The 17,716-nt window shown below is 37.0% G+C and overlaps 3 protein-coding genes across 6 annotated transcripts in view; 1 reads left to right on the plus strand and 2 right to left on the minus strand.

Moving 5' to 3' along the window:
* sick (sickie) overlaps positions 1–2,806 on the minus strand; it is a 142,974-nt gene extending 140,168 nt beyond the window's left edge. For both annotated transcript variants that reach the window (XM_086837347.1, XM_086837345.1), the window contains exon 1: positions 2,583–2,806. In XM_086837347.1, the coding sequence (XP_086693473.1) occupies positions 2,583–2,642 (60 nt within the window). In that variant the 5' untranslated portion in view covers positions 2,643–2,806. The remainder of the gene's footprint in view (positions 1–2,582) is intronic.
* Positions 2,607–17,463, minus strand: LOC110181351 (RNA-binding motif protein, X-linked 2). 2 transcript variants are annotated; one of them, XM_086837359.1, is made up of 3 exons: positions 17,124–17,433; positions 16,855–17,055; positions 2,607–2,806 (listed from the first exon to the last, which is right to left on the minus strand). In XM_086837359.1, the coding sequence occupies exons 1-3, from the start codon at positions 17,346–17,348 to the stop codon at positions 2,792–2,794; spliced, it is 441 nt and encodes a 146-aa protein (XP_086693485.1). In that variant the 5' UTR covers positions 17,349–17,433; the 3' UTR covers positions 2,607–2,791. The 2 variants fall into 2 exon arrangements, with proteins under 2 accessions (XP_086693485.1, XP_020804730.1); XM_020949071.2 differs by lacking the exon at positions 2,607–2,806 and having other exon boundaries at positions 16,715–17,055; positions 17,124–17,463.
* fs(2)ltoPP43 (female sterile (2) ltoPP43) lies at positions 13,258–16,713 on the plus strand. Of its 2 annotated transcripts, XM_020949072.2 has the most exons (4): positions 13,258–14,106; positions 14,499–14,971; positions 16,127–16,302; positions 16,365–16,713. In XM_020949072.2, the coding sequence occupies exons 1-4, from the start codon at positions 13,777–13,779 to the stop codon at positions 16,616–16,618; spliced, it is 1,233 nt and encodes a 410-aa protein (XP_020804731.2). In that variant the 5' UTR covers positions 13,258–13,776; the 3' UTR covers positions 16,619–16,713. The 2 variants fall into 2 exon arrangements, with proteins under 2 accessions (XP_020804731.2, XP_086693484.1); XM_086837358.1 differs by lacking the exons at positions 16,127–16,302; positions 16,365–16,713 and adding an exon at positions 15,200–16,045.
* Positions 17,464–17,716: the final 253 nt, after the last annotated feature.

Below are 17,716 nucleotides of genomic sequence, written 5' to 3' on the forward strand. Positions count from 1 at the left end.
AAAGTTCAACAATTTATTTGTCATCCTATATTGGCAGCAAATTAATACAAAATTCATAGGCAGGAGACACAAGGAATCAGCGGAGAAGGACACAAGGGAAGGACTCGACTCCTTGAGGTCATGTTCGCCTACTCTAAAATGCTAAATAGCCACTTTAGCGACCAGACACGCTTTTCTTTAGTTTTCAGTCAGTGATGCCTTACAGATACAGTTCCGAAAAGGGAGTAAAGAAATTGTTAATAATTTTTAAGAATTCGTTTTGATTTGTAAACAGAGATAACTTGGTTCTGAAGGCTCTAAATGAGTAATTTAAAATTTTTTAATATCCAATTTTAACCCAGAAAAAACACACTTAACCCAGAGAAAGGTCAAAATGCCAGCACTGCTTCTGCTTGGTTCCTCCTTGGCTATGTCATAAAAAATTGAACAAGTTTTCTGAGTGGAGAGGGGGGGAAAAGTCAAAAGCGGAGCATGGTATCCAGTGGGGTGGCAAAGACAGCGTCGACAATACCGGAAATCCGTTTCATGACAAATGCGCCACATTGTCCTGGCTGAGTGTTAAGAGAGGCGCTTCATCCGCTTCCCGCTCGCGCTGCCTGCTCCATAATTTGGCTCTCCTTTACGAGCCAGCCGGCAATGAAATTCCTTCAATGGCAGCACGTGACTTGGCCAAAGAGAGAGAACAGAGAAATGCCAAAGGGAGGACCGACATTGACATTGGGAGAGCACAACAAACAAAAGGCGCAGGCGCAGGCATAGCTCTCCCAGGACTTGCAGGACTCCCAGTAAGCCTATCTACGTGCCGGCATAACTTTGGCATTTTAATGAGAAATCCATATTTATGTTGTTTGTTTTGCCAAAAAATAAAAGCAAAAAGGCCAGCACCGAACGGACAGCATATGCGGCGAAAAGTGAAATTACTTTTGTGGGAGGAAGGAGTGTGCAAAGGCATTTCTATAATCATTTTTAATGGCCAGCAACGTCTGCGGGTACTTCTACCGACATTCTGTTTCTTTTTTAGGAAATACTAATAGAAATACGAAAAATGCATCAATATTTGTTTAGAAAATACTTTAAAAAAGTTAAAAACCAGAGAAAGCATAAGTATATATGTATATTATCATATCTTTAACAAAACGGCCTGTAAAGATGTGCGAACTCGATCTTATAAGAATTATTTCATAATTCCATAAAGTGCTCTAATTTATAAAGGCTTACATCCTGATAATGCTAATTAAGTACTTTCAACTATGTAAATCCTCGCATAAACTTTTACATCTGATAAAGCAATTACCTGGGAATTAGTTATCCTTTTTCCCCACACAGTTTGTCCTGACGCTTCACCTAAGCCTTGGTTGCCAGTCTTGACAATGAACTCACAACATTATCATTCCAACATGAAAGCCATAAAAAAAACAACGGCTTATAACAACAGCCAGGATGTCTAGCTTGGCGAAAAGGATGCGTTTCGAGCGAAAAATTCCACCGCGAAAAAGTACACTTCACACCGTTTTTGCACAGCAAAACAAAATGCTTTTATTGTGCAAATAAAAACGCGCAGAAACTACTTAATCAAGTTTCATAGATGAAGGCTCTTCCCATCCGGCAGATACGTTTTATATATATAAAGGAAAAACAAAACAAATCAAGTGCAAGGGATAAAAAGCAACAGCAGTCGGGAAGGACTTTTCCGACGTTGTTTTCTTGCGCTTTCCCTTTTGTGTGAAAAACGAGAGAATTGGCCGGGAAACGCGGGAACATGCAAAGCTGAGACAACATGCAAACCAAAGCCAACAAGAATAAGCTAAATATTTTTGCTTACTCTATCTTTGGGATTGCTGAATAAACTTTAAAGAAAATGAATGCTGGGAAAATTTTAATTTTCCATTTGAAAAAATATATAAAATAAGGAAGGAATTAAAGATATGTATACAAAAATTTTCAAGAACCTATTAAAGGTTTGTTGGAAAATTCTTTTGGTATTTGGTAAAAGTATCAGTAAATCTAGTATCTTTTGATACTATATAAAAAAAGCTCGAATAATTAAAGATTACTATATGATATGCAATATGGTCTCAACTTTTCCCAAATCATATGAAACAACCCTTTTGCAATAGTAAATCAACCCTGTTATTCAATTTTCTCCAAGTGCAGAGTATAACAATTTGCCAAAAGGAATGCTTCGTTGCGAGTTGAGTTGAAAATATATGACAGCAATTAGCGGGACGATAGGCGTGTTTTGGGGTTGCTCCAATGTCACACCATCCCCGGATTCCAGGGGAAAAACACGAAAACTCTTCAATTAATTTGTTTAGCTCTGCGCAAACAGCAAAGCAAACTGTGCACATCAATCAAGTCAAGGAGCAAGTCGAACGTAAAGTCTCTATTCGGACAATGTCCTGACCCCCTGACCCCGGTGTCTTTGGTGTGAAATATCGCTGGGGATGCACACGGTCGCGTGCCGCGTTCTCAGCTCGTAAATTGTTCGTTTCAATTTTAATTACAGCACTTTTTTTTAATGCTCTACAGATGGCAATTCCACTTAAGTTGTAAGAAAATTTCTCGGAGCAAAAGTAACTTACCTGAATCGTTTCCGTGGCGGAATATTTTCGATTGTAGTCGACGTGATGGAGGTTCGGCATGTTGGCTATTAATGACTGTGATAAGGCCACTTAACACGTGTCCTTTGGCTGGGTGGCACTTCCGTTTTCCGTCCTCTTTCCGTCTCATCAAGATATGTCAGTTTATGCAGCATTTGTGTTAATTTCTGTCGTCGCCCCGTTTTTTTTCTTTACGGGTGGGCTTGCTGCAAGAAGAGAAGAAAATGAAAAAAACTGTGTAAAGTTCAAGTTGCAAAAGTATAAATTACTTGAAGCAATCTAGCTTCTTCTCCAGCCTCCATCCTCCCCTGATCCCCCTTGGGCATTTGTTTACTCATGTCGATATTGTTAATACGCCACGTGTTTCGCAGCGGGATGCGTGTAAGTCAGGCTGAGAGAGGGTGCGAGCCGAATGGCACAGGGCCACGGACGGTTGGGCTTACGGATTTATTGCCAAGTTTACGCTACGTGCTTCGACTAAATTTATAAGCCAAAAACCCACAAAAGAACGGAGCGTTGGCCTAAAAGCACTGCCAGAAACAAATACGCACGCACACCCAAATGTGTACACTTAGCAGCCATCGAAAGACAGTTGGATTCAAGCAATTAGAAGCGGTTACGGGTCTAAGACCGAGTTAAGACAGCTCAGCACATTGGTTGTCAGTGTTGAAATTGAAGTTTGTTTATTATTTAGTTTATTTTTAGTTTAAGATGAAGATAACAATGTGCTTCTGTAAAGCGGCCTTTCTGTAAACCACGCCTAATATCCTGTCAATCTCCCAGAATTTTATCAGCAAGAAACTAACTTAATGTTATATACTTAATATCATATAATGTCCATATATTCCATTATATTGGGCAACACTTTAACGCTGAATGTTACAATCAATATAATAATTAGATTGATATAAAGCCAAGCAAGTTCATTCAACATGTACTAAATATCTCTACTTTCCTTTAGGAATTTTTAAAATAGACAAACATTTTGTATAGAATAATTTTCAAAATTTTAGATCAATGAATATTAAATGATGTAGTGAATGAGTGTGTTATGTTTATTACACTAACTATGCCCAGAAACAACTAAAATGTTTGCCCTCTAGTGGGGGGTATTTCCGGTCAGGACATCGCGAATTGAACTAAGACTCCGCCCAAAAAACCCTCCATATTCTCAATGACCAAAATGTATTAGCTGCTTATGGATAAGAAGTGCCTGGTTGTGTTTATATCTGGGATGGGGACATGTTAATCTCGAGCAATTTCGATTGCCAGGAGCAACAGGAAGTCTGCCCCAACGTCAAGCCGTGGCATCCAAATGAAATTGTTCAATAATTGAGTTATTCCCCATTGGGCCTAAGGGTATTTAAAGAGTTCGGCACTGGCCTGGGCACGAAACCCTGTCGTATTTCAATCGATTTCCAACTGATTTAAGACTGACGCTGTGAGATCCTGTCCTGCGTTGTTGGCTAACAAAAACAGCTTTAGTGCCAGCCGGGCAGTAAGAAGTCATAAATTATGCAGCGACATAGTCAAAGGACAACAGCCAGGACATGGCCCAACAGCAAGGCTATGCAGTTGCACAGTCAAGTTGCCACTGCTGGCGTCCTCTGACAAGGTCTACCCCCTATCCCCCCATTGGCAGTCTATTAACTCCTCTGGAAAACTGAAAATGGCTGAGCAGTTAATAAGAACAACTTGTGCAGTGCCAAGAGAGAGGCGGCTGCAAGGCAACAGTTGCAAATTATGACAAAGTAGTGAAAAAGAGTTGTTGCAACGGAGTTGAGGAGGACCCTGGGCACAGCAAAGGAGTCCCCGGAGAGGTTCCAACTAAGAGAGAAATATATCATGTACAACAAAGGATACAGTTTTCAATTACGAAACCGCAGGCTAAGTTGTGAAGGTTTTCCAGATGAAATTAAACTATATCTAAGAAAGAAAAGTGCACAGAAATTTCAGTATAAAATTAGCTTAAATTTGTAAATTCAATTCGATGAAAAAAAGTATATTTATTTTAAAGGCACAGTTCTATTTTCGTGAAATACAAGTACCGATGGTTTAAGAATAGAAAAAGGACAAGTAAATTACAAGAAGTCCTAAGAGTACTTCAACAATACAGATTCCAACATTCTCTGATTTCTAGAAGCATTAAGTTGGTTTCTCTTGCTTTTAAAGAATCAAATTGGCCAACGAAAAACTTGCCAATTCGTCTGCAAAAATGTATTAAGATTAAGTTTAAAGAAAAATAGCTGGCGCAACAATTTTTCCAGCAAAGTTCACATCATTTGTCAGCCACAACTTTGACCACCAATATTATTAACTTTAAACCCTAACAAAGAAATTTGAAAATTCACAAAAATAAAATCAATAAAGGAGAGACCCAAGCAGCCAGACGAAACCCCAAAAACACAAACAAAACAAAAAAGTAAAAAACGAAATTCGACCGTAACAACAATAAAAATTTATTGTTATCCCTTAAAGAAGTAAAACAATCAGCTATAAAAACCAAATGTAAAAGCCAAAGAATCGCTTTTTGGTTCCTATACCCTACTTTTAAGCTAAAAACAACACCGAACATATTTCTTAAAGTCTGAGCATACTTAAACAAAATGGGAGACCACCTTTAAGATAAACTATAAACTATTTAATTTCAAAAGAATTACTCCTGAAAATCTATCTATTAACCTATAGCAGTTTTGCCTACAAATTTCCAATTAAAAAATTAAAGTGATATTATTTTAAAAATATATTTACAGATTTTAATTTTTTACAGGATAAATCGACTAGCAAAAGTACCAAAAAAACATCAGGTAAATCAAATTATAGCCCAACAAGTATCATTCCACCCAATCTTATAGCTCAGGCCGCAGAAGCGCGTGAAAATAGCAAGTATTTAGGATGGAAGGAGCTTTAAGCATAATCCTGCCAGGACTTAGCACTGTTGTTAGGCCTTAGAAACTCGGAGATGTAAGGCAGTTAAAGGTGGGGATTCCAAAGAGGTTGGGCTGGGAGCCAAGAAGCAAAGCAAAACATGGAGCACCCAAGATGGGCCATCTGCCATTTTTAATTCAACAGAGAGGAAAGTTTCTTTTATGTACCTAACGAAGATACACTCAGAGAAAATAGGTTTTACCATTAAAAGAATACAAATTCCGAAATATAAAACAGAAAAAATACTTTAAATTCAATATTACATCCCACCATTTTAGAGAGGAAATAGGAATAAATAGAAAATATCATCATCTATATCAGTAATAAAACTAAATATTTATATACCAAAAAAGAAGTCAAGCTAATTTTGATGAATCTAATAAAATATTGTAAATATTACTGTAAAGTAAAGATCTAAAACTAACTTACTAACTAACTAACTTTTGCTTTATAATTTTTCACAAAAGTCTTTGGATAGGAGAAGGGGTTTTCCATATAATATGCGATATACTGCTTCAGGTGGAAATTTTCTTTGGAATATAATACCAATAACATTTACAAAGAGATGTAATAGTAAAGGTATTGGTTTCACATTCAAAATGTTCGAATTCAAATGCTATTCAAATCCGCTGGTGAACAATTGGTAATCTCCTTTTTCTCCTTCTCAGCACCTGTCTGTGTCAATGGAAATGTCCAGTGGGAAAATTGAAAATCAAAATGCGCGCAAAATGGAGGCCAACTGGGGTTACAAAAGCACAAGCACAGCCAATTCCCACGAGGACCTTAGTATCCGCATCTGAACAGTGGGACAAGTTTATAACTTGTTTAACTTTGTGTCTTAAAATTTAATACAATTTAAGCACAATTTTTATCTATTTGTATACAGCAAAGAAAAGTGATTAGAAGCTCATAAGCCCACAAGCTTTGTTCGGATTTTAAATCAATTAAAATAGCAACTGGAATGGGATACAATTAAATTGCTATAAAATACATTATATGTTGCCTTATTGAAATTACATATTTAAATCTAATAAACTCCAACATAGGACTTAAACCATGACTATTGACAATTGATTTCAAGTAAGTAAATGTAACCTTTCACCAGTGTCCGCGACAGTCCTTGGGGAACCTAGAGTGCCGGAGTATTCCCTTCAAATGGCATCGGTTGAAATTGAAGTTGGCAAACGGTTTTCAGAGGGTGGATTTTAAAATGCAAACATACTCGATACTGAAACACAGGCCTGGGGTCGTTTGGGGTTCCTGGGTCTTGGCGAGTTGGTTGGGGACAACCCGTGGCATAGCGTTACATGCCACAAGACCTCCAACACGTGTCCTGCTTTTTAGCCTCCCGCCTGTTTTTGGTTGCCAATTCCACAGCTTGCCTGAATGGCTTGGTTTTTGTTTTCTGGCCAAATCAAAACAGCCAAGAATCCCAAACAAAGACGGGGAACTTATCTCGGAGCAGTTAAATCAAGAACGTTTCTCCATCGCGTGCCAATAAAACCAGGATGGTGGTAGAGGCAGTCAAAGGGATGGGGCTAATAACCAAACCTTAACAACAGCAAAAATAATTTGATTATACTCGCTTCCCATGCCATTTGCATTAACAACCAGACCATAAAAGTTAACCAAGCAACGAAGAAACGCAATTTTTGTACACTTTTAAGCCTTAATATTGGGGACACTCGTAAATATTGATATTAAAAAACAACACTAAACGATGAAATATGTGACTATCACTTGAAATAAGCTCTGCACATTTCCTATAAAAATGATTTGGAAATTATTTTGTTTGACTCAAGATATAAATAATTAAGTTAAACTTAACCAAGCTAGAAATCTGCTGTCTAGTCTACACCAGTATTTAAATTTTACTCATATGTTTTATTTTATTTTATTAAGCGCAAAACATAAAAAGAAACTGAAACCCGGCAACGAGGGGCATTCTGCAAAATGAAAATGGATTTATGCGTCTTTTGATATCTAATTCCCTTTGGGCAGCTGTCAACAAGCAGATAAAGTGCTAGGCAACCAAAAAAAATACACACAAGTGTAACCAAACTCATGTTGAACCGACAAGGGAGCTCTCCGAAAAGAGGGGAAGTCTTTAAGAACTTTGACTACTGTATATTGCTGCAGAGAACTTTTGGCTCATTTCAGATTGGCATTAAACGAAAGAACAGGAAACAATTTGAAGCAATCAACTGGCAAGAGTACGTGACATGGAGGTTTCCCCCCATATCTTCTTTGAATTACACGCTTAGAAAACCAACAATTTTAAATTTATCATTCAATTAAACAAAAAACTAGAAGAATATTGCACAAAATCTACGATATATGTGTATATCAAAAGGAAACGTAAAAAATGTACACAGATCGTTCTCATTAAGCTATAGTTTGCTTATCAATAAATTTCGCATTTTACGTAATATTAATATTCTACGTTTAAAGTTTTCATGAATTTACTTGTATTTTTTTTTTACATAGATTATGTTTTAAGCCTCTTTTAAACTAAAAGTTTGACTCCCTCTTTATATTAATTTCCAATGACGATATTGGTAACTAACTATAAAATTAGTCTGGTAGATAAGTTTTATTTCTAATATATCGCAATGTTAAAAGATCAATTTTTATATCTATCTGAGATGAAATCGAAATATCTACACTCCTAATCTTTACAAAATGATTTATTATCTTCTAAACATTTAAACGCTGCTAAATTTTAGTAATTAAATTTGGTAAGTAAATTCTTAACGTCTATCTTTCTTCCAGTGTATAAATAGAACTCTTAACTTGAGCATGGCAAAAGGCTAACATCTGTTACCGAATGGACCCGAGACTAAATAAGAAAAATCTGGCAGGTCGGGGAAAGCTCGACAAGTGTCAATGACCTGCTGATGCCTTGGCTAGATGCTAACGAGCACGTGAGTCAAGTGTAGCGGAAAATGAGCTAATTTGTGCTGCTTTTCCTTTTGGCCAACATCGCCGGCCACGTGTGGCCCCAACTGTGTCCATTCTCTCTCTCAAGAAAAGAGTCAAGAAATACTATTGCAAACATAAATCATGCCCGATGCAGGACATCAGACAGGATGAACACGCAATCAACTGTTTGTCACAAAGCAGATCGGGTGAATGGGGCTGCCTCGAGTGGCTGGGTGGTTCGGTGGATGCCTGGGTTTCTTGCCTGTGTGAGGGGCATGTCAATCAAGCCACAAGCCACCACTTTGGCCCCACAACCTTGGGTGTTCAACCACCACCCGCCATCCACAGGCAGACAGTTAAAGGGGAGTGAACCAAAGGGAAAAGACCCAAATCGAACCAGACCAAATTCCTGATGTGGGTGTCAAGTTCAACGGGAAACGTAACGAACGTACTTGTACCCTCATAAAATTATTTCATTATTATATAAATATCTGTGCTCAAACAAAAAATTAATGAAATACTATGAAATTAAAGCGTAAAAACAACAAAAAATAAATTTGATAACAAATAAGATTAATGGAGGATATAGTACTGTATAAATGAAAAGCATTAGATTGTCTTCAAAAAGATAGTTTACATTTGCTAAACCCCCTCGTTATAATTTCCAAATAGCAACTCTGTGAAATTATTAAAAATATATCTAAGTGAAAGTGTTGGCCTAACACATATCCTAGCAAAATGTCGGAAAAGTATATCTATAAATTCAGAAGAAAAATAACTTGAAATTGCGACAATCTTTAACTAAAAATTCTTAAATATACAATTCACTTTTTCTTTTGTTACTTCAGAATCAAAAATAGTAACAATTGAAAAAATTTTCTAAAGTTCAATTTTATCTCTGTGCCCCCTTAAAGTAGGTGATAATTTATTTATCCATGTGTGTCATGTGCGTTTTTCTGGGAACCAGATCTAAAGCTTATATCCACTGAAATGTGAACGGCTACGAGTAGCGTTGCGTTGGCCGGGAACATTTGTGGCCCGGGGCCAGAACAAAGGAGAGAATCGTTCTATCTGCCACAGCATTCACTCCTTTATTTGCCAAGTGCAAATTGCAAAATGATATTAGAGCGCCCGGGTTTGATGGCAACAGGGGTTCCATCTCCATCGCTGCTGCACCAACGGGGTTGAAAAGGCGGAGTGAAAGTGGAAAGTGCGTCCGGCACCAGCCAAGCTGGATGGGCAGCTCGTCCGTAATGAGCACGAGCAAATTTAATGTGATTTGTGTCGAAGGGTGCAACGACTGTATTATCGAGCAGGAAGCTCCGGGCCCTTATTGTGGGTGGTGGCAGATTTATATTTGCTCTTGTAATTGGCGGCTGTGCAAGGGGAGCTATCCCAATAAGGAGGCCATCGAGTTTTTCCAATCGCACAGCACAGTCATTGACTTTAATGAATAATTGAGCTTGTAAATTTTTAATACTTGCAATTTTTGGTTTTTTTTTTCCAAATATTTGGTAGTGAATCAGACATTTTAAATTCAATTTGAAATGTTTTCACAAATAAAGGATAACTCTTGTTTTTAGAGTATATTATATATTAATCATTATACATTTTGAGTGTCAGTCCCCATTTTCATCTTCAATATGATGAAGATACCATTGAGTTAATTATTCGAACAACTGGTCCCAAGTAAAATGAATTATAATAACTTATGACCAAAAATCAACCCCCTAGGCAACTTAACAAGGATATATGATGATGATGATGATTTTCAGAAAACCAAAAACAAAGGCCGTCAAAGCCACAAAGAGACACTCGACCCAAGCAGATGCCCGAAGGTGTTTAGCCGACCCAACAAAAAACAGAAGGAATCCTAAGGATAAGTGCTCCGACTACGAGATACCTGGTACTTAAATATATACATATATATAGGTTCATATGTTGAATTGAAAATTTTTATGCATTGCATTAAGTTTAGGATAAAGTGGGATTTATTTAGAGTTTATCCTTGCTGTTAGAAGATACCATTTATTGTCACCTTATGAATTCAGTTTAAAGGTTTAATCTTATATTATTTACGAATGTATAAGATTGTGATAAAAATCTGGTTGGTTCAGTTGATTCAGATAACATTTATTTTTTAAGTAGAAAATCATCACTTTCCAAAACAAATGTTAAACATAAAAACCTCTTTTAGATTAGCAAAATTTTCCTTAATATTTTATATTCAAATTTAGGGAAACTGAAAGCTATTTCTATTATATTATACCCCTATACCTTTCCTGTAGGGGGTATTAAAAATAAAAAACTTGTGTTAAGCGAAAGTGCGAGTTGTTCGGGATTTTTTTTTTTTGCGCTCCCAACAACCACCGAAAAGAGCATAAGAAAATCTCCAAACTCGGATGCGGCAAAGGAAGGCAACATTGTTGTTATGATTAGCATTTTATCAGAAGATCCTTTGGCTTATCGTACCGTGTCTTAGGACAAACATTCTAGCGTCTTTATGGTAATTTAGTTTTTGCCAAGATGTGCGGCAACAGCTGACAAAGTTGTACTAAGTACAACCTCCCCCTAACTGACAAGAACTTTCCTTTACTCCCTTAAAGTAGACAAGAAGCCCTGCCACCGGGAAAAAACTGCGTGTCACATAATCAAAATTGAGAAAAACACAACCTGCAGGGTGCTTTTCATGTTTATATGTGCGGATCCCATTAATTTATTGCCGGAGACATTGAGACACCTCCAGCCGAACAAAAGGCGACATTATTATTTCATTATTATGCCAAACGCATCAGGAGCTCCTCTCCTCCAGCCATTCCAATGCACGTGAGCAGGCTCATATTACACACGGTGGCTCATGGAGGATGGAAAAGGACAGGGGCTTTTTGGAGGTGGCAGATGATTCATGCGCTGGCAAATTTTTTGACGCCCGCCACATAAATAAAACAGGCAGCCCCGGGGAGCTCAGACATATGTTTGGATAGTCTCTCCGGGTCAAAGGGGCCAGGTCAGAGGCTGTAATATTTAGTCGTAAATATTTTTATAGGCACTACGGTTTCCGCCTGCAGATGAACAAAGCGCGAAGAGCACACAAAGCCAGGTGCTTTGGTAAATTAAATATTTGATATAAAGCGTACAGCTTTTTTTTTTTTAACGTAATTCTTAAACACTTCTATGTGATAAAAGTAGTCGTTAATCTAGATAATTTTGATTATTAGGATTGTATTTTTGAATGGAGAAAAATACGAACTCTTACTGTTTTTAATACTGTGTCATTATCAGGCATCTTTCTGATGATTCCTGTTCTAAAATTTGAAGAAATATAAAATAACAATAACATTTAATTTTCTGAGTAGATGTTTCACCCTTGAAAACAAAAATTTTGAATGAAAATTAATCAAGAACGTTGAGCTGATAACTGGAAACCAAGTGAAAAGACCTATCCTAGATAATACTATTAATTTATATAATAATACTCTAGACAAAATAAAAAACAACATCAAATAGTTTCGAAGCACGTCTTCGTAGTGCAAATTCCTACAATATAGCTAAGTTGAGGTACTCTTCTCATAAACCCAATAAAACCTTTTCAATTACTCTCTCTTCTTTTCCAGCATCAACAAACAATACCCACCGTTTTTACAATAAACCTCCGAACCTGCTGCTAATCCTTTATCCATATTTACGATATGCGTGTGTAAGCCATTAAGTGCCAATTAAACGATAATTGAGGCATCCGCTGATACGAGTTTTTGGCATTGAATTATTTGGCTTTGCAACGAAAGCAAATTGCACGGACAAAACGCGGAACGGATACACACATGCCCATGGGTGATGTTATGACGGCATTTAACCGCACCATTTAGGGCTTTTATTCAATCTGATTCGCACTTTATCATTTAAACACTTGTACCGCTGATTACAAAAAACACAGAGCACCGGCAGCACCACAGCACAGTACACACTTGGCTTTAAGGACGTAAATCCTGCGCGGTATTTGTTGAAATCCTCGGGCCCAGCAAACCACCCGCAAATACAACCAGACTCCGCCGGTAAAGAGCAATAACTGTTATTTCGTCAAGCTTTCTCTTGGCCGGTGGTGTATTTCGATCAGCTGTTTTTGGGGTACAGGCACCGGAAATGGGGGTGGAATTCGTTTCCAAATTGGCGCGGCTTTCACTGACTTTTTTCTTTGCGTCAAGTGTCAAACTCATGCGAAAGATACAATTAATGAGCCTCTGGCCTTTTTTTTAAATAACTTACTTAATTTTAAAATAGTAATCAACATTTGCTTGAATTTTTAAACTCTATAGAGTAAAACGATGAGTTCGAAAAGGTTATATCGTAGTGGAGAACATATTCTTTGGAGAAATAAAATATATTCAAATCAAAGGCCCTTCTTTAAGATTAGCGATTTTCTAAAAAAAAAATTTTAATTACTATTTTCTAAAAAAAATTATGCTCAATAATGAATGGCAAAAAAATTTTAAAACAATTCATGATTTGGGCTCTAAGTAATGTGTAACATAGTAACATAGAAGGAGGAAAATATAATTAGGGTTGAATTTTGTAAATCATTTTGATTAAAATATTTTCAACAAAAAACATTCAGAAAAAAAACTTTTGAAAGAAACAAATACTGAAATTACTATTATTTAAAAAAAAATTAATAGTAATAATATTAAAAATATAATTTATAATTGTTTATTTAATTTATGAATTTATGAATTGAAAAGAAATTTGATATTTAAAGATTTAATCTATATTTATATGAACCACAAAAACTTTCAAATTATTATTCTTTTTTTTAATAAAAGGAATTTGATATTAAATGATTTAATCAATATTTATATGAAGTACAAAAATTTTCAAATTATTTTTTTTTTTTTTTTAATGTACTATATAAAAAGTTAATTCTATTATTTTTCTAATAATTATTTTATTTTTTTAATTAAATAAAATTTACAAGAGAATGCACAAGATTGCTTTTTGGAGTTTTGATATAAATCCCTTGTTCTATAATTTAAAATTATTTAAGCTCATTCAAAATGTGAACAATTTTTTTCATCTTTAACGTAGTCATTGAGTAGGAGACCGTTTCGGTTATTCCATATTTTAAGATTTAAAACATTTGGAACATTTGTTTTAAATGTTTCTTTTCTAACGGAAGAGTTTAGCTCAAACAATAGTGGTTAAACTTTAAATTCTAAAATTCAAAAATTATTTTGCAGCTAAATTTGGAAAATGTTGCAATAAAATGCTGTCCCTAGTAAAAACAGGGTATATTTTTCCTAATATTTGAGTGACCCGCACCACCTATCGTATTATGTGTCTTTATACGACGGTATTTATTGGCACGCTCACCACAGTCACACTGCGCGTTAATGTACGACTGAGGAAATCGGATTATAGTCTGAATTGTTTCACAGATTTGCCGACAACAAAATTCAGAACTAAAATGCCTGCGGTTGTGCGTATAAAGCGACGCATCGACGAAGAACCACACACGGCCTTTGTGTTAAATGGCAAGCGGCGACGCCTTCACAACGATGAGAACGCCGTGGACGAGGCGGGAGCAGCGGCGTCCGTAGAGCCGGAATCGGACAAGGACGAGTTGACCACCGTGCTCAAGTTTGCCGGCACGCTCGAGAAGCAGGTAAGTGTTCGGGAATAAACGAGGATGGGGAACGCCCAAACAGGCAATGTTAGCTTTGCCCATGATTTGAGCATTCAGTGTTGAAACTATGTGAACATGTTTTCTTTGTACATACATACATATGTACATACATATGCATTATGTAGTTTTTCTGTAAAAGTATTCCATTAAATTTACAGCACAAACAAGGGGCAACGAACTTGCTATTCAGTGTCAAGACTAAGAACCAAGCTAAATTAACGAAACTCTCTTTCGCAAAGTCGAATCTTGTATAGCCTTACAAATGTCGGCTTGAAAAATTCGAAGAGGTTTTCATTTAACTGTACTCTTAATTAACTAAAATATATAGAAAATAAAATAACCCAAACATTTCACTTTCATTCTATTTGCAGGACGACTGCGCCACTCGACAATTTGCTGCGGCCAGACTGAATAAAGCCAGTGCCCAAGAGTTGGTCCAAAGGCAACGATCTACTGATGCCACTATTGCAACCGCATTGCGTCGGGAGCGTCAGCGTCAGAAGGCGCAGGAAAATGCTCGAGAGGAAAGATTCCGAGTGGTCAACTGCCTTCGCAGTACCTTTGAGGATGAGGCTACGGCAATAGATACCCCAGAAGGTCAAAATCAAGAATCCCAGCCCAGTAAAAATCAGATTACCATTGTGGACATCGAATCCCAATCCCCACAACTGCAACGATCCGAAACAGGGAGTTCTGCAAACCAGGAGGAACAGCATCGAGATTCAGACGCAACCCTAGATCAACAACCAGCTGACTCTGATATTGGCTATGTTTACGATCTTTACGTGCCAGAGAACGAGATGCAGGCCGCCTATGTGGATATGATGGACGACAACTATCTAAGGTTCGTCATACACATTGAGCCAGAGCAAACGTTTAGTCTTCTCAATTACTATATGTAGCCGATCGATTACTGTGTGTCGTCGTGGCTACCGTATCTTTGTGGGTGTGCTTGTGTCCTTGTTCATAGTACTCGGTCGAAGTCTCATATGCATTTTACCCTTATCATCTAGACCTAATCTAATTATAATTAAATGTTTATTGCCCAATAATATGATTCGTTCTCCATAAGGTTACATTATCCGTTTAATTACTACAACAACTGCTACTGGTAAGCACAGCACACATCAACTATAGACAAAAGTGAGAGGGGAGAACGAGGGAGAGAAAGAGAGTGGTACTGAGCCCGGAAAAGAACGATGTGTGATGATGCCTCTGAACAAACAATCCATCAACGACAATAAGGACTCCAAACTGGCAACTCACTTTACCTAAAAAATCATAATAATTATGAGTTTTAGACAAATGCCGCCAATTATATGAGTTACTTTAATGATAATTCAATGGCGCTAACAAATCCAAGAATGCAAAATGATTCCTTAATTTAGTCGCATTAAAGAGATGCAGAAAATGTTGTAATTTTAAGTAATTGGTGCAAACGCCTTTTCTAATATGTGTAAAAAATGTTTTGCAACAAAGAAAAAGTTTGATAATAGATTTCATCATTTTAAATTTCAATAATTTATCATAAAAGTTGCAAGTTTTTAGCAATATCAAAATGTACCACTATTGTTCGGCGTGCCAAAGTTTTCAAGTAGAATATTTTAAAACATCTGTTTTGGTAATTGCAATATTTGTGACACCATATTCCTAAGTTTATTAAGTTAATTAGCTATTAAAGTAGAACGATAGAGATACCCAAGCACACACTCACACACACATCATGCATATTCTAAGAGAGTTTACTGCTATTCTTCTTATTTCGTTTCATTTCTGTCAGTCTTTAGTTCTCTCTTTTTTGTTTTCGTAAAAAAAATTACAGTAAGATTGTTGAGGTCTTTTGCTTCCCGAAAATGAAAATAAATAAAAATAAATAAATAAATGAATAAAGAAATCGACTAATATATACATGACGAACTTATGTAGTTGTGTTTCAATTTCAAAGTGCCAACCGACCAAGAGCTTCACAAATAAACTTTACCATTCTCCTACTCCGCAGAGTGATTCCTGTGGGAGAAATTGTGCTAGAGGATTGTTACAACGATCAGGACGAAGATTATGATTCGGAGGACTCTAATCAGGAGAACTACTACACAAACGATTACCCGGACGATGAGGAGGCGGCCATGGGTTCAGACGATGATCTATGTAGGCAGATGAACAAATTCATGTTGGGTAAGCTTCCGAAATAAAGAAGACTATTAGGTATTGGATTTTCAATGCATATGAACTTTCAGATGACGACGAGGACGATCCTGCCGACTCCAGCGAAGATGAGGACTATGCCACCTATCACGATCCCTATATTCATACCGTTGACACTGAAGCCGACAGCTTTGTGGACGATGTGGACTTTTATAATGCAAACCGGGAGAGAGGTAGTGCCTATGAGCGATATAAGAGGCGTATTCTTAGGGAGTTGGAAGATCAACATGATAAGGATGATGATAATGATGGTAGTGAATCATTTGCAAGTGCAGATGATGAATGAAAATTATAGATTTTTCTAATCGTAACACTAAAAGTGAATGCAGATTTCCATCCTAGCCCTATGTTATTATGAAAATTATATATCTTAAAACAAAATCGGTTTTTTTGGGTTCCGCTGCATTTAAGGTAATATTATTTGCAGCTTTTATTATATTAGCCTATTTCTTAACTGAGACTAAAGAAGACTTGTAAAAATCATTTGTATGACTTTCTTTCTTTAGATTTCTCAGTTTTTACCTGTGGAAGCTGCGGCTTCGGTGCACATCCCTCCATATAAAGTCGAAGAGTCTCCTCGTCCATTTTTTCGTTTTCCTTCGGCGGTTTGTAGTCCGCTACATGATCCACGCGCAGCGTTCTGTCAATTATCTTGATACCGTTAAGATTGTCGACGGCCAGAACAGTGGATCTTTGGTCTTCATAGCACAGGAAGCAAAAGCCCTGAAGTAATGCAGAACAACATACCTAGTTAAGAATGGGACTCGGTTAATTTAGGGTATTTATCTGACCTTGGACTTGCCCGTCTTGGAGTCTCGGACAAGGTTTATATTGACGACCTCACCGTACTGCGAGAAAACGCAGATCAAGTCTCCCTCCGAAAGAGTGTACGGAAATCCAGCGACAAATATCCAGGCTGAATCCCGGTACATGTCGTGCCAGCTCTTCTTGCCGCCATGGTGTAGCTCGTGCTCGCTCAATTTGAGCACATTTTTCATGTTAGTTAAAGGATTCATCACGAAATTAAGTTATTTTATTTGTAAGTTTGCCGCAGTGTGGCATTTTATAAAAACTCTTATTGTCTCCAGAAAAATAGGCACAACGGCGTTTTTGGGCGGCAAAATTAATACTAGTATCGATAGTTTTCTGCGAAGGCAATTTGGTATATTACAACAACCGGACGCGGTCACACTATTTCCAGCTAAGCCGCACGATGTCTTCCACTATCGATTATTTGCCCAGTTTTTTATAATATATATTAGAGCATTTAGCAGAACTATCGATATAAATCCATCACTGATCAGTGATCATGTTGTTCTGCTAAACGCAACCTTTCTTTGCTTTTTCTGCCGATAGTGACGGCCCAGAAACATCGATGAACGGA

This window comes from Drosophila serrata, unplaced genomic scaffold (assembly GCF_035046125.1).
Source record: "Drosophila serrata isolate PLE 108 unplaced genomic scaffold, ASM3504612v1 contig_302, whole genome shotgun sequence".
NCBI lineage: Eukaryota > Metazoa > Arthropoda > Insecta > Diptera > Drosophilidae > Drosophila > Drosophila serrata.